Here is a 15,103-nt window from a genome sequence, read left to right on the forward strand (position 1 = left end):
GAGAGTGACCGACTTGTGTCCAAAGCCATCAAAAGGGAAGAGGACTAGCAGGATGCAGGCTATGCTCTTCCCACAGGGTGGACATTGCCCCATGGGCGCAAACAGACACTGCTCGAGTCCTCCTGGGACAGATTGATCAAACAAACCAGTGGCTGTTCCCAGTCACTGGAGGCCCCAGACCTCAGCACCCAGTTAGATGAACTGAAGGGACTGTCCCCGTGTCATCACCCCGTACTGTACCCCAGATGAGAAGGAAGCCCTGGGTTACAGCGTGCCCAGAGAGAGGAGATCTACCCACGCAGCACTCACCTCCACATTTCACAGCCCAGGTGTAGACAACAGCCTCTCAGAACCAGCCAACACTGAGAGAGCAATCTTTCCAGAAAGTTTTTCTCTGAGCATGAGGTATTGTTAAAGCTGCTGCAGTGTAGTAGTACAGGCCTTAAACATCAGGGTTGAGACTCCAGCTTCTGTACCAATGGGTTGTGCGGCTTTAGGCAGGTCCCCATGCCTCTCTGAATCTCTGACCCCATGTGGCTAGAAGTGATTTCTGCAGGATTGAGCCCGCGAAGGAGAGCTGCCGTTAGCCACGGTTGCCATCACTGGTCAAAATATGCTCCTAGAGGGCAGAACTGCATGCATGCTACTTTGTCAGAACCACCAGGGCATCCATGACGGTTGTAATTTGGGTGAGTGACTGGTTAGAAACATTTCATTTCTGACCAGTTTGTTTTTGGGGCCAGGCATGTAGGACTGGAAGCAAGACTGGGAAACTGATGAGAATTCTTGCACAGGAACAGATCTGGCAAAAGTGGGAGAACATAATTAAAAAAAAAAAAAAAAAAGGTAGATCACTGACTTGTTAATGGTTAGATATCTGTTTTGGGTGAGAGACTGCCCACCTCCTACCTCTGTGAAGAAATTTTATGAGAAAAATGACACCCTCTAAAAAACATGTTTGTCTAAAGGTACATAAAACTCACTAATATTTTCCCATCAGTTTGGGCTTTTAAGAAAATTAACCTTAAAATTCTATTGAGTTACATAGGAATCTAGTTTCATAAAGATGAAAAAAAACTACTGAAGTGTAGAACAAAAAGTGAAATATTCCTCAGAGGCAGGTTTATCAGTTTGGTGTTTGGGTTTATATGCTTACGGTTGTAGACACACATTGATAGCTTCTTAAATGTTTTATGTAAACGAGGTCAGTTTCTATATGTTCTTGATCTTGCCTCCCCCTCCCCACCTCGCTTGAATCATGGCCATTTGTCCACATCATTCACTACAAGTAACTCTGTGTGCTTTTAGTAAATGGTTGCTTCCCCTGGTCCATTAAGTGGACGCATTCCAATCCCACAGACCATCCAGTCTGCATAAACTGCCTGTTGATGTAACCATTCCAGGGCTTAAAACAATAGCATTTACTGTCTCACAGTTTCTCCGCATCAGGAATCGAGGCCCAGCTTAGCTGGTGCTTCTGGCTCAAGATCTCTCGAGGTGGCAGTCAAGCTGGGGCTGCGGTCTCATCTGAAGGCTCCACTGGGGGAGGGCCCGCTTCCAAGCTCATTCACATGCCTGGGGGCGGGATCTTGTTTGCTCCTGGCTGGAGGTCTCGCTTGGTCCCTCACCTTGCAGTCCTTTTCACAGGACACCCAAGGTGGGAGGCACAGTTTTTTCTGTAACCCAAGAGTGGAAGTGATAGCCTATCACTTTTGCTGTATTCCGTTCATTAGAACAGTTGCTAGGTCAAGCGCACAGTGAGGCTGAGAGGACAATAAAAGGATTATAATACTAGGAGGTGGGGTCACGGGGGGCTGTCTTTGAGGCTCTGCCACATTCTTCGCGGCAGCTGGGTAGCTGTATAGTTTTCCACTATTATAAAAAAAGCTTCAGAGAATCAGCATGAACATGTATCTCTTCCCCTTCATTTGTATAGGCATTCCTTTTTTTCTTTTTGGCCACACCCTGGGGCGTGCAGGATCTTAATTCTCTGACCAGGGATCAACCCTGTACCCCCTGCAGTGGAAGTGAGCTGTGTTAATCACTGGACAGCCAGGGGAGTTCCTGTTCAGGGATTCCCGTGTGATATATTTCCAAGTGGAGAATTTCCAAATTGAGGTGTATGCCGATTCTGTTTTTATTTACTTCACTTATAAAAAAATTCAACTTATTTTTTGCATAATAAAGCCTCCTGTGGTTCACACTTTTAGAGGCCTCCAAATCAACCCAATGCACGGCCTCTCCCAGCCCTCTCTGGAGACTAGCAACCGATTTCTTGTGTGTTCTTTGATGATCTGGACTAGCAGGTAGAAGCAAACAAGTATATTTGTTTTCTGGCTCTTCTGGCCAGTGGCAGCTTACTTTATACTTTTATAAGCAGCTTGATGGAGGTATGATTGAGTTTGGATATGCACATACACTTGTGAAAGAATCATTGCAGACAAGGTAGCAGGCACTCATCGCCTCCACAAGTTTTCCTGTGTCCCTTTGGTCTTCTCTGTGTTACGTGTGTGTGGTAAGGACACTTCCGCAGACCTACGCTCTTAAATGTCAGTGCATGGTAGAGTGTCAGTAATCACAGGTGCTTTGTGCTACAGAAGGTCTCTAGAACTTGCTCTGCCTTATTCTGTAGATTGCTTTATCTGACAATGTATCTTGCAGGTTATACCAGGGCAAAAAACCTTATATCCTTTTTTTTTTTTTAATGGACCATTTTTAAAGTCTTTATTGAATTTGTTACAATATTGCTTCTGTTTTATGTTTTGGTTTTTGGCTGCAAGGTATGCGGGATCTTAATAACTCCTGGACCAGGGATCAAACCTACACCTGCTGTGTTGGAAGCACGGGGTCTTAACCTCTGGACCATCAGGGAAGTCTCTTATCCATTTGTATGGCTGCATAGTACTCCCCCGAGGAATGCCATCATTTTCTCAGTCGGTCTCTTACTGGTTATGTAGAATGTTTCTGGTCTTTTGGGGTGCCCATTTTATTTTTATTTTTTAGCAGGGTGCCCATTTTAAACTGTGACCAAACTGCCCCCTCCAAAAAATATGTGGCATGTCAGTGATTGTACCAGCTCATTTCTTGCCAGTTCACCAGTGTGAATGATACTGCAATCGAAGAGGCTGGGCAGGACACAGCCATCTCAAGGCACCTTGCTTCTGAAGGCAAGGAGAAAGCCCTCTGGGCTTGGAGATGGGTGAAGTCTGAGTTTTTCCAATGTGGGAGTGTTCAAACAGTGGGTGTGGGGGGCAGCTGTGGACTGTTGGTTTCCCCATCTGCAGAATGAGGTAATAAGGTGGTCACCCTCATGGCCTAGTGTGTAAGGGTTCAGTGAGCTAAGACATTTATTATTATTATTGCTTTTTCAAGGATGATTTATTTTTTAAAAAAATTTTATATTTTTGGCTGCACCGCACACAGCATGCAGGATGTTAGTTCCCCAACCAGGGGTTGAACCTACACCCCCTGCAGTGTAAGCCCAGAGTCTTAACCACATCAGGGAAGTTTCTCCAAGAATGATATATTTTTAAATTAAGTTTACAGGCAGGTACCAGCTCTGACAACCAGTCAGCCTCCCAGTTCTCATTCTGTGTCACATGCTTGTATAAACTGCACCCATAAACCATAAAAAGTAATTTATCATTTCCAATTCTTTTTAAAAAGTGACAGGAGAACCTAAAGACACTTACTAAGCAAACTGAAGGGTGGACTTTCCTAGGTTTTTATGAGCTTTTCCGTTTAATCATTTACAGTTACTTTGCTTGCGATTCATCTGGCAGCATTTTTTTAAGGCAACTCACTTTTATTCTTTCCAATGCAGGCAACACGCTTTGCATACAAACAACTCTTTGAATATTTGATTCATTTGATAGAGTGAAGTTATTAACTGAGGCTTAACTGGCATAAACAAGTTTGGTAACAGACAGCTACTCCTCAGGAAGTGTACAGCTTAACAGTTGGGAGCAGAATTGCTTCGTCATAATAGTAGCCAGCTAGGCTGGGCAGATTTTACAGATACGATGAACCATGTCTTCCAAATCGGCAAACTGGGTAAGCTAGATGGTTTCAGAGAGCTGTATTGTACTAGTTACAGTAATTACTAATAGAATTTCACCCTGTGTTTTCACTTCTCACTCTGAAATGTTGCCATTTTGCTCATGCTGGAGTGAACCCTGGCACACCTTTCTCCATGCTTATACAAAATCCTAGGGGTTCATACCAAGACATTGTCCTGATGGGATCTGAAGTATGAGAAGGCATCAACTAGGTGGAACGCAGAAGAGATCAGTCTAGAGACAGCAGCAGGGGTCCCACCATGTGGGGCCTTAGAGGAAGAGTTTGTAGTTAATTCTAAGGGCACTCGGAAGCCATTGGAGTCTTTTTTTAAAAAAACATTTTCTTTTGTATTTCTATTTATCTTCGGCTGCACTGGGTCTTCATTGCTTTGTGCGGGCTTTCTTTAGTTGCGGTGAGCGGGGGCTGCTCTTCGTTGCGGTGCACGGGCTTCTCACTGCGGTGGCTTCTCGCTGCAGAACACGGGCTGTAGGTGTGGGCTTCAGTTGTTGCAGCACGCAGCCTCAGTAGTTATGGTGCACGGGCTCAGTTGTTCTGCGGCATTGTGAAATCTTGCCCGAACGGGGATCAAACCCGTGTCCCCTGCATTGGCAGGAGGACTCCCATCCACTGTGCCACCAAGTAAGTCTCATTGGAGTCTTTGATGAGTGGAATGAAAGTTAAGGTGACAAGAGCTAAAAGGCTATTACCCATGCAAGAGATCATAATGGCTTGTACTAAGAATAGTGAGAACTGAGGATTTAGGGAGATTAAGGAGGAGGAGGAGACTTCTGTCCCTACGATTTGCCTTCCTACTACCAGCAGTGAGGTCTCCTGACATAGTCCAGCCTTTGGAGATAACTGTTGATATCTAGCTGGCTGTCTGGGTCCAGAGAGTAGTGATTCCCTATTTGGCCACAATCCAGGTCAGATTTGGGGCTCAGGTTGGGGCTCCAATATGACCTTACCTGGGGCTTCTCCTCCCATCTGATTGCTCCTCATAGATCTGAACTCTAAAGGGATGGAGTGTCCCAGCCTCTGTACACACACACCTCCTCATGATGTCATTCATTCTCATGAAACACTGAAGGTTCTCAAAGTTGTATCTCTAGACCTTCCCCCATTTACACTGTTTAGTCAACATTGCAAATGTACCACATAGATACAGAAACACATTAAGGAAGAGAAGGGGACTTCTGTCCCTATGATTCTCCTTTCTACTGCCAGCAGTGGGGTCTCCTGACATAGTCAGGCCTCTGGAGGTAACTGTTGATATCTAGCTGGCAGTCTGGGTCCAGAGAGTAGTGATTCCCTCTTTGGCCACAATCCAGGTCAGATTTGGAGTTCCATCTCCACCCACCCCACCCTGCTCCTCCCACAGTTATTTCCCTTTCATGAAATGACACCTCTACAAGCAAAACCCTTGAAATCACTTCTCCCTCTCACTTTCACTCCCCACATAAGTCCTCTGGGTTTCAGCTTGAAAATAAATTGTGAAAGTGTGGCCATACTCCCTGCGATCTAAGCCACCTGTGACTCTCAGTTGGCTTATTGCCATAGTCTCTTATCTGCCCTCCTGCTCCACTAGTCCTTACCTCATATTCAACACAGCAGCTGGAGGGATCTTTTTAAAAAAAGATGTTACTATTTCAAAAGTTTGCATATGGTAAGAATTGCAAATAATCTACAAGAACGAACTGAGTCTCCTTTTCATGTCTTTGACTCTTCCATCTGCTGTCTTCTCTCCTCAGAGGTGACTCTGGATCCAGCTTCTTCTGTAGACTTGTAGAGACACTGTGGGCATGACTCTATGCATTTGTGAATGATTTGTTTAAAATGTAAATGAGACTTTGTCACTTCCTTGATAAAAACCTTTTGATGGTTCCCCAGCAAAGTGAGACTAAAATCCAAATTCCATCGTGAGGCTATAGGACCCGGCTTGTGGCACCTGGCCATTCTGCTTCCTCAGCTCTCCTTCACCCTCACTCTGCTCCAGTCGTGCTGCCCCCCACCTCCCCCCACCCCCCGGTTCCCTTGCATTCTCAGGATTTGTGCCCTGGCTGGTCCCTCATCTTAGCACACTCTTGCAGCCTATGTGGACTTGCAGGCTGCCTAAAGGTCACTTTGCTGAGTTCTCACGGTCATCATCATCCCACCCCCCATAAATAGTGTGCATTTGCTCTATTTGTAACACATCACAAAATGCGATTATTTATTTTCTCCAGTGGGGCTGGTCTCTTTGGTCACCACAATTGGTGCCCAGCACAGAACTGGAAATGGCACTAATAATGATTTTAAAAGGAGAAAAACTATCATTTACGTCGTCACTGTGCCAAATACCGATCTAATGGTTTATCAACTCATTTGATTCTCATAGCCATTTTAGGGATAGCTAATATCCACATTTAAAAAACAAGGAAACTGAAGCAAGAAATGTTATACACAAGAACTAGCATGTGAATCGGAGAAGGCAATGGCACCCCACTCCAGTACTCCTGCTTGGAAAATCCCAAGGACGGAGGAGCCTGGTAGGCTGCAGTCCATGGGGTCGCGAAGAGTCGGACACGACTGAGCGACTTCACTTTCACTTTTCACTTTCATGCACTGGAGAAGGAAATAGCAACCCACTCCAGTGTTGTTGCCTGGAGAATCCCAGGGACGGGGGAGCCTGGTGGGCTGCCGTCTCTGGGGTCGCACAGAGTCAGACATGACTGAAGCGACTTAGCAGCAGCAGCAGCAGCAGCAGCAGCAGCAGCATGTGAATACGCAGTCCTTTAATCTCAGTGAATGAGCGAATCAATGAATGGCCCTGAGTGCCGAGTGGCAAGGAGAAGAGGGAGGCGGGCGGAGCCTAGGTCGCGGGAGCCAATGGGCACGCAGCTATGGGACCGCCGGCTCCGCCCAAGCCGCGCGGAGGCCGCTGGGAGTTGTGGTCCCTCGCCCGCCTGGCCACGTCACTGCCTTGAAACCCTAAGTCCTCTCCTGAGTTTCTGGAACGATCCGTATTTCCGAACCTCTAGGTCGGTTCCTTTGCCTCCAGGCCTATTATTCCTTCCTCCCTCTGTTTCTGACGCGTCCCGACGTAGTCTCCCGGTTCCGCCGCCCGGCATGCCCCCCCAGGCCTGGAGCCCGCTTAGTATCACCCTCTACGTTCATTCCCCGCCTCCCGCCCCGTCTCCCTTCGGTGTGGCCTCCCAGTCCCGCCCCCTGAGGTGGTTTCTTTCACGTCCTCTCAGCCCCTCCATTTCGTGCGCGTGCGGCCCACGGCCCCGTCCAATTGCCGAGTTCCCCGCCCCACACACCCTTTCCCTGGCACCCCCCTCCGCCCCGTTTGGTACGCCCCGGCCACGCCCCCTCGCGGACGCGGTTGGTACGCGCCGCGCTCCCCTGCTCGCCGCAGTGGTTCGGCCGCGGCGACCCCTCTCCGGAGGCGCGTCCCCTGCGCTTGGTACAGCCCGGCCCGTCTCCCCCGGAGCCGCGCGCCCGCGCCCCTCAGTCGGCGCAGCCCGCAGCCCCCCGTGCGGCCCGTGGCAGCCCCCCAGTCCGCTCGGCCCGCGCCCGCCATGGTCCGTCCGCGCCGCGCCCCGCACCGCTCCGGCGCTGGGGGCCCCCTCGGGGGTCGAGGCCGCCCCCTGCGGCCCTTCACGGCGCGCGCCGCCCGCTCGCGCTCCTGGCCGGCCAGCCCTCGGGGACCGCAGCCGCCACGGATCCGGGCTCGCTCGGCCCCTCCCATGGTGAGCCCCCCGCCCTTTTTCCAGAGCTTTCCACGGCCCCGCCCCCGCCGGCCCCTCCCCCGGGCTGGTGTCTTTGTCCCCCGGCTCCCACCCCCTCGGGGGTTTCTCCGGTGACCCGAAGGGTGGTCCCGCCTGGGACCCGCTCCCCCCGTGAAACCCCCTGGGTGGTACGCGCCGGGCTCTCCCCTTTGTTTCGCGTTCGGGATGGGGTGGCGGGGGTGGGGTACGGGGGTGGCAAGGGCTCAAATTACTGCTGACTCCGCGGCCTGATTCGAACGCTGGGTGGGGGGCGGGCGGACGGTCGGCATGTACTGTTGTTTTTCCAATTGGAAAGTTGCTCTCTCTCCGCGCAGGGAAGCTGGAGATGGGGGAGGAGCGGGGGGCGCTGGCGAGGGGCCCCGCGTCTCGCAGTCGGGCGCCCAGGTGTTGCCCCCGGGGGCGTTCAGCAGGGCGCCCGTGGCGTGTGCGCCCGGGGTTCGTTTGCGCGCTTGCCCAGGTGTGGGATGTCCCCACTGATCACGGCAAGCCCAGATCTTAAACATAAACATAGCTTCGCAGGGACGCTAAGTTAGACACGCTTCCCCAGACCCACAACCTGTACATACTTCTCAAAAATTTTCCTAAGGTTTTTGGGGCGGTAAATTCACACATCCCAACGTTAAAAATCACGCACAGCTAAACTGTGACACGCTTGCTCAGATGCGCCGTTTACCCTAACCTGGGGCTAATTAATAAATACCCTGCCTCACCGTTGTACGTGGCGGGGACCTGTGGCAGCTGCACACCAGCCTTGAGCAGGTTTTCTTGATGTTAAGAGTCAGATGCCCGGACTCTGAACACCTCTCTGCTCTTAAACATCACCCTTGACTCCATTGCTTCCCAGTTTCTTAGCGTTCATGTTCTCTTGTTCACAAGCGTGTCCTGGGTCCTTAAACGTGCGTCCTAAGGCTTTCATCTTTTTTCAAGTACTAAAAAGGCTTCCTATGCAGTGACTAGCAAAACACATGTGGGAGGTACAGCCAGTTTACATGCACACCTGTCCAGATGTGAGATTTCCTTTTAGGATTGCATTTAGGTCTGGTCCTTAAACGTGACCCTCCACCTTGATGCTCATCCTGCATTCGTTGAGAGCTGGGCTTAAGCTTCTCTGATCTTCACCCCCCAGATTAAAGCGTGGTTAGTCTGATGGCTAGAAATACGGCGGAGTTTAAACAGATGTCCCTGGTGCTCACATGACCCAGGTCCTTAAGTGCGTTTGTCTGGATCCCAAGGGCTTCTACAGTTGTGTGATCTAACTAGTTTGTTGGATGTTATGGGCTCTGGCCGTGGTGCCTACGCACCCAGGGCTCCAACGGTCTATCTCCATCTCAGGAACACACACCACCATGTTCTTAGAGCGGGAAGCCCTCTGCCTTTCTTCCTGATCTCACTGGATTGTCTGAATCCCAGAACCACCTGCCCACACGGAGAGCACGCTTGGCTCAGATTTCTTTGCCTTTTAAGCTCTTGCGGAATATAGTTTTTCCTGTCTCATATTCTGGGGCAGAAGACACCTGTGTGCTTTATAGGAAATTTTGAAAAAAATACTCATTAGTAGTAAGATGAAAATAACCACTTTTATTTTTTCTGGCTGCCTGGAGGCGCCTACTAGAGAGGTTTTCGAGTTTCCTGCTGCCCCGCAGTCCAAAACTCCCCCTTGTTTGTTTTGAGATGTTTTTGGTGTGTGTGTGTTTAGAGATGACGGGATAGTGCCCCACGAGTAGGATGTGTCCTGCTTGGCTTCGTCCTGCCAACATTGTGGTGTGCTGCAGATGCTCTCAAGACACTGTGTTTGGGAGACCCTCCGTTTGTCGTCTGGCTCCCGGTTCCCAGAGTTCTGTTCTCTGTGCTTCCGGTCGCTTCCTCCCGCCTCCCCAGGGTCAGCCTGAAGTGGCTGCAGACTGGGCTGCGTGAGGGAGGGCTGGAGCCCGCCTGGCGGGAGCCGGGGGAGAGCCTGGATTCTCTCTCCAGGGCCGGGGGAACCGTGGAAGAGAGTTCTGTGCTTGGGCGGGATGGGGGAAGCTGGTGTGCGTCTGGCTGTGTGTCGTGGGGTGTTCTGAGAGTCGTATCTCAATAGAGGGACCCAAAATTGATGATCCTGGGAGGATGAGTGGGGCGCATCTCTTGAAGGGGAGGGCATGGCAGGCCAGGGCAGAGCCTGGCCCGAGCAAAGGCTGAAGGGGAAGCAGCTGGTCGCTTTCAGGGACCAGCGTTGAGAGGACAGGCAGGCCGGGCAGAAAAGGACGTGGGGGCCACCCAGTCTGAGTGTCAGCTCTGGAAGAAAGGGTTTGGAGACTGCCTGGGGCAATTTGCCGCAGGGGGCCTGGGGTCTGGAGGTTGGGGTGTCCCTTCTGGGGTGTGTGGGGGCAGCTCCTCAATTGCCTCCCCCTCTCCCGCAGCAAGGTGCTCGGGTCTTTGGGGCCCTGGGCCCCATCGGGCCCTCCTCGCCTGGACTCGCCCTCGGGGGCCTGGCCGTTGGTGAGCACCGGCTCAGCAACAAGCTGCTGGCCTGGAGCGGTGTCCTGGAGTGGCAGGAGGTGAGCACCCGCGGCCTGCGAGTCTGCAGGGTGGGGGCTGATTTGGGGGTCCCGCAGGTAGGCAGCCAGCCCGTACAGCTGGGCTGTGTCCAGAGACCCCTCTGCCCCCACCACAGAAGCGCAGACCCTACTCGGACTCCACCGCGAAGCTGAAGCGGGCCCTTCCCTGCCAGGCCTACGTGAACCAGGGCGAGAACCTGTAAGTGCGGGCAGGGTGCGAGGGTGGGTGGCGGAGGGGGTGCGCCCTCCTGACCCTCTCCTCCTGCAGGGAGACTGACCAGTGGCCGCAGAAGCTGATCATGCAACTGATCCCGCAGCAGCTGCTGGTGAGACCCCACCCTTACCCGCCCCGGCCACGAGCACCTGCCCAGCCCTGACCCTGCTGCCCCCATGTCGCCCCCAGACCACCCTGGGCCCCCTGTTCCGCAACTCCCAGCTGGCGCAGTTCCACTTCACCAACAGAGACTGTGACTCCCTCAAGGGGCTCTGCCGGGTCATGGGCAACGGCTTCGTGAGTGGGGCAGGGGTGATGGGGGCGGGTGGGGACAGAGGCCCTGGGAACACCGTGGTGACCAAGTAAAGTGGTAGGCAGAGCTCTGCTGGGACAATCGAGGCAGGTGGCAGGGTCCGGGGAGACCTCCGGGGGCATCCCCCGTCCGTGTGAACTGGGGTCTCACTGCTTAGAGGGGACAGCAGAGGAACCCAGCTCTCCGCCAGGCCAGGCCGTGGCGGGCATGAAGCACAGGAGCAAAGGGAGGGGCCTGGGCCCGCCCTCCGCCGAGCCAGGAGCTTGTTGGGGCCACAGCCCCTGGCAGGGACCTGGAAGTGGGGGTGATGGGAAAGAGCTGGAACAGGGAATAGTTCTTATCTGCGGTCCCCTAGGGGGAGCTAGGGCATTTGTGTAAAACCGAGGCAGTGGTCTGAGAGTAGTGGGTGCTCAGTAAACTCGAGCTGGTGAGGTTGTTAAGAGTCAGGGTTCAGACACAGCTGGCGTGGGCACGTTTCCAGCAGCTGCCCAAGGGAAGCTGCCCAGAGGGCTCTGCTCTGGGGTCCCTCCAGTCCTCCGTCCCCTCTGGGACAGCCTGCCTCCCGGCTGTGGTCTTCAGGGGGCGCTGTGCGGTCCTCCCTTTCTTCGTGGGATTGACAGGTGTGGGGGGTCTCTCCTGCCTGGTTCAGCACTGTTTGCTGAGAGCGCGCCTGCTCCACCCCGGTGGGGACAGGGACGCCTATGGGGCTCAGGTTCTCCTGCAGTCCCACCGAGGAGGCAGTAGCTTCTCATGCAACAGGCTAGTTTACGTGGCACTTGCTGTGGGCACTGTTGTTATGCCATTGTACAGATCGGGTAACTGAGGTGCAGAGGTGACTTGCCTTGGGTCAAAGCTAGGAGGATGCAGAGCTGGGTCTGCTCCCCGGCTCTGGTCTGGCGTCTCCCCCCGGTGTGGTGGCCTCTGTCCGCTGGGCCCAGGCTCCCGGGACAGGGCCGGCCTGGGGTGGGGGGCGGGCGTGGGAGATGGAGCCCTCTCAGGACCCTCACCTCCCAACATGGGGCCCCTGTCCTGACCCCAGATCACCGTGGGGCCGACACCGAGGTGCGGGTTCTTAGGCCGTGGTGGCCCTGGTCCCTTGGAGGGTTTCTGCCCCTTGATGCCCGCCCTCCCGCAGGCGGGCTGCATGCTCTTCCCGCACATCTCCCCATGCGAGGTGCGCGTGCTCATGCTGCTGTACTCGTCCAAGAAGAAGATCTTCATGGGCCTCATCCCCTACGACCAGAGCGGCTTCGTCAACGCCATCCGGCAGGTCATCACCACCCGGAAACAGGTGTGCCCTGGGGCTGCCACTCACCCTGAGGCTGCCACTCACCCTGAGGCTCTGCAGGGCCGGGGGGCACAGGGAGCTGGACGGGCTGGCGGGCACAGCAGTCTGGCAGGACGGGGTGTGTGCGCACCATGCTCCCACCTCATCAGCGGTTCACAGCGTCCCCTTCACCTGAAAGTGTCCCAGCCGAGGGCACGGGGGCAGCGGGGCTGGGCCAGCACTGGGGAGTCCTCTAGGCCTGTGGGCAGCCTGGAAACACAAGCCCGGCAGGGGTCCGAGGCGGGGCTGGGCCTTGGGGCAGCCTCCAGCCCACCTGTCTCCTCCCACAGGCAGTGGGACCTGGTGGCGTGGCAGGCCCCGTCCAGATTGTCAACAACAAGTTCCTGGCGTGGAGCGGAGTCATGGAGTGGCAGGAGGTGAGGCCAAGGGGACCTTAGGACCAGTGCTTCGTCACTGACCCAGGGCGCCTTCCACTCCTGACCTGAGCCTCTTCCCCCCAAAAGCCCAGGCCTGAGCCCCACAGCCGGTCTAAGCGGTGGCTGCCCTCGCACATCTATGTGAACCAAGGGGAGATCCTGTGAGTGGTGGGCAGGGGGCGGGGCTGGAAGGCGGGGGCGGGGCTGGAGGGAGCCCCGCCTCCTGAACTGCAGGCGTGTCCCCGCAGGAGGACCGAGCAGTGGCCGAGGAAGCTGTACATGCAGCTCATCCCGCAGCAGCTCCTGGTGAGCGGGGAGGGGCGCCTGCCTCCACCCCCGGGCGGGGGTGGGGGTGCTGCAGGCCTGGCTTCGAGGGGGTCACAGCCGGGGTGAGGTGCGGGGTCGCCGGGTGGCCACTGGGTGGGGGCCTCATGAAGCCGCCCCTGGGCCCTGCAGACCACGCTGGTGCCGCTCTTCCGGAACTCCCGCTTGGTGCAGTTCCACTTCACCAAGGACCTGGAGACGCTGAAGAGCCTGTGCCGGATCATGGACAATGGCTTTGTGAGTGGGGCGGGCCGCGCGCCGGGCTGACGACCCCAAACAGAGCGACTCGGGGCGCAGAAACCGAAAGGAGACGGAGGGGAGGTTCCCCCAGAACCAGCCCTGGGGAAGCATGCAGTGCTGTTTGCGTGGACATCACTTGTCCTGACCCCGGTTCACAGATGGGGAAACTGAGGCTCAGAGGCTGTGCCCGCACGTGCTGGGCCTCTGGGTCCTGCTCGCTGTCTGGGTTAACCCCTGCTTCCAGGCCCTTACTGCCCCGTGTCCTCGCCCTTCCCTGGGTCGGGGTCTGTCTTCCTCCAGCCCGCGCTCTTAGCCCCGGGTCTCATCTGCTGCGCGTCTCAATTGGTCCCTCTGCTCTGCAGGCCTCAGTCTCTCCCTCTGGGAAGCAAGGGTGTTGGGCTCCTGAAGCCACAGCTGTCCGTGTCTGCTTTTGGGTGTTTGCTCTACTGGGTCCGGCTGTCCTAGCTCAGCATTTCTTTCTAAATCAGCTGAAGGCATCATAGTCGTGCTTCAGTGCCTTTGAGGGGCTGGTTGTGTATGCCTTTTGTGGTAAATAAGAGTTGAAAAGCTCAGAGTTTCCTCAGGGAGACCTTACTGTGAGCACCCCTGCAGGCTCTCAGCTCCGGTGGGTGCTGGGAGCGCCTTCCCCTGGCCCTGTCACCGCTGGTCCCCGTGGTGGCGCACAGCCAACGGCGGCACAGCCTCTTCTGGGGGCCCGCGGGGCCTCAAGCTCTCAGCCTGGGAGATAGGGATGGTGACGCCCGGGCCTGCAGAGGGCGAGGATCCGGTGAGATGGGTCGGGAGGCGCTTGGTACCTGTGGGTGCTGTGGTGCTGAGCCACGGGGTGCGTCACCTGCCCAGCCTCCTTGCTCTCGACTGCCTCTAGGGTTTCCCCAGTGGAGGCCGCCCTGGGGCCCCGCCGTCTCTCCCCTAGCGTGGGGTGGCTTGTGTGCGGTGCTGTCCGTCACGGCTGTGGCTGGTCCTGGGTGCTCGCCCAGTCGGCGTGGGGGTCACAGGATCACCGGAGCGTGCTGGGAGGACCCTCGGGCAGGCGCTTCTGTCTCAGGTCCCCTCCTGAGAGTGGTGACAGGCCTGGGGACAGCCCGGAATGCTCTGTCCTCTGGACGCGGGCTCTCAAGGGAAGGAGTGCGCTGAGGGCTGGCTGTGACTGCTCTCTGCGCCGCCAGGCGGGCTGCGTGCACTTCTCCTACAAGGCCTCCTGCGAGGTCCGCGTGCTCATGCTCCTGTACTCCTCGGAGAAGAAGATCTTCATTGGCCTCATCCCCCACGATCAGAGCAACTTCGTCAACGGCATCCGGCGCGTCATCGCCAACCAGCAGCAGGTGCTGCAGCGGAACCTGGAGCAGGAGCAGCAGCAGCGAGGGGTGAGGGCCCCCCTCGCTGTGCCGCTTCTCCCCAACCCGCCCCGGCCCGCGGCTGACTCCTCCCTACTGTCCTTCCCCACAGATGGGAGGGTAGTGGGCCCCCCTGGGGCCGGGCCTCTCCAGGAGTCACAGATGAGGCCCCTGCGAAGACTGGTGAGTGGCAGCCGGCCCAGGGCAGGAGGGCCCCGTGGACACGCCTGCGGTTGGGAGGTGGTGTGACCCTGGCTTACAGGAGATGAGAGAGGGAGAGGCCTGCCCGCCCCCGCTGAGCCCCTGGGAGGCTTCTGGCCTGGGGCGGGGTGCGGGGTCCCCCACCCAGTCCTCCTCTATGCCCCCCACCCCCCACCCCTATCAGATGCTTCTGAGCAGGGGCCTCTGGGGACTGTGCCCGCCCGGCGAGATGGAGGACCACGTCCTGAGATGTCTCCGAGGACAGCCCCCCACCCTGTACGTTTCCCCAATAAAGTCTTTTAAAAGCCGTCTGGCCACTTGGCTCTGTTCAGACTCCCGCCTCCAGAGAGGCCGGGCCCCTCATCTGAGCTGGGAGAGGATGCCAC

General features: G+C 55.7%; 1 protein-coding gene across 1 annotated transcript; it reads left to right on the plus strand.

Moving 5' to 3' along the window:
• Positions 1 to 7,432: 7,432 nt before the first annotated feature.
• PTOV1 (PTOV1 extended AT-hook containing adaptor protein) lies at positions 7,433 to 15,025 on the plus strand. The gene is made up of 13 exons (XM_070771516.1): positions 7,433 to 7,790; positions 10,229 to 10,366; positions 10,483 to 10,565; positions 10,635 to 10,692; positions 10,770 to 10,877; positions 12,029 to 12,184; positions 12,511 to 12,597; positions 12,685 to 12,758; positions 12,846 to 12,903; positions 13,054 to 13,158; positions 14,349 to 14,546; positions 14,629 to 14,699; positions 14,902 to 15,025. The coding sequence occupies exons 1-12, from the start codon at positions 7,620 to 7,622 to the stop codon at positions 14,638 to 14,640; spliced, it is 1,248 nt and encodes a 415-aa protein (XP_070627617.1). The 5' UTR covers positions 7,433 to 7,619; the 3' UTR covers positions 14,641 to 14,699; positions 14,902 to 15,025.
• Positions 15,026 to 15,103: the final 78 nt, after the last annotated feature.

The sequence above is a fragment of the Bos indicus genome, chromosome 18 (assembly GCF_029378745.1).
Source record: "Bos indicus isolate NIAB-ARS_2022 breed Sahiwal x Tharparkar chromosome 18, NIAB-ARS_B.indTharparkar_mat_pri_1.0, whole genome shotgun sequence".
NCBI lineage: Eukaryota > Metazoa > Chordata > Mammalia > Artiodactyla > Bovidae > Bos > Bos indicus.

Coding starts and splice junctions, on each gene's coding strand:
- PTOV1 (XM_070771516.1), top strand. CDS start 7,620: ATGGTCCGTCCGCGCCGCGCCCCGCACCGCTCCGGCGCTGGGGGCCCC. Junction 10,367..10,482: donor GTGTCCTGGAGTGGCAGGAG/GTGAGCACCCGC, acceptor CCCCCACCACAG/AAGCGCAGACCCTACTCGGA. Junction 10,878..12,028: donor GGGTCATGGGCAACGGCTTC/GTGAGTGGGGCA, acceptor GCCCTCCCGCAG/GCGGGCTGCATGCTCTTCCC.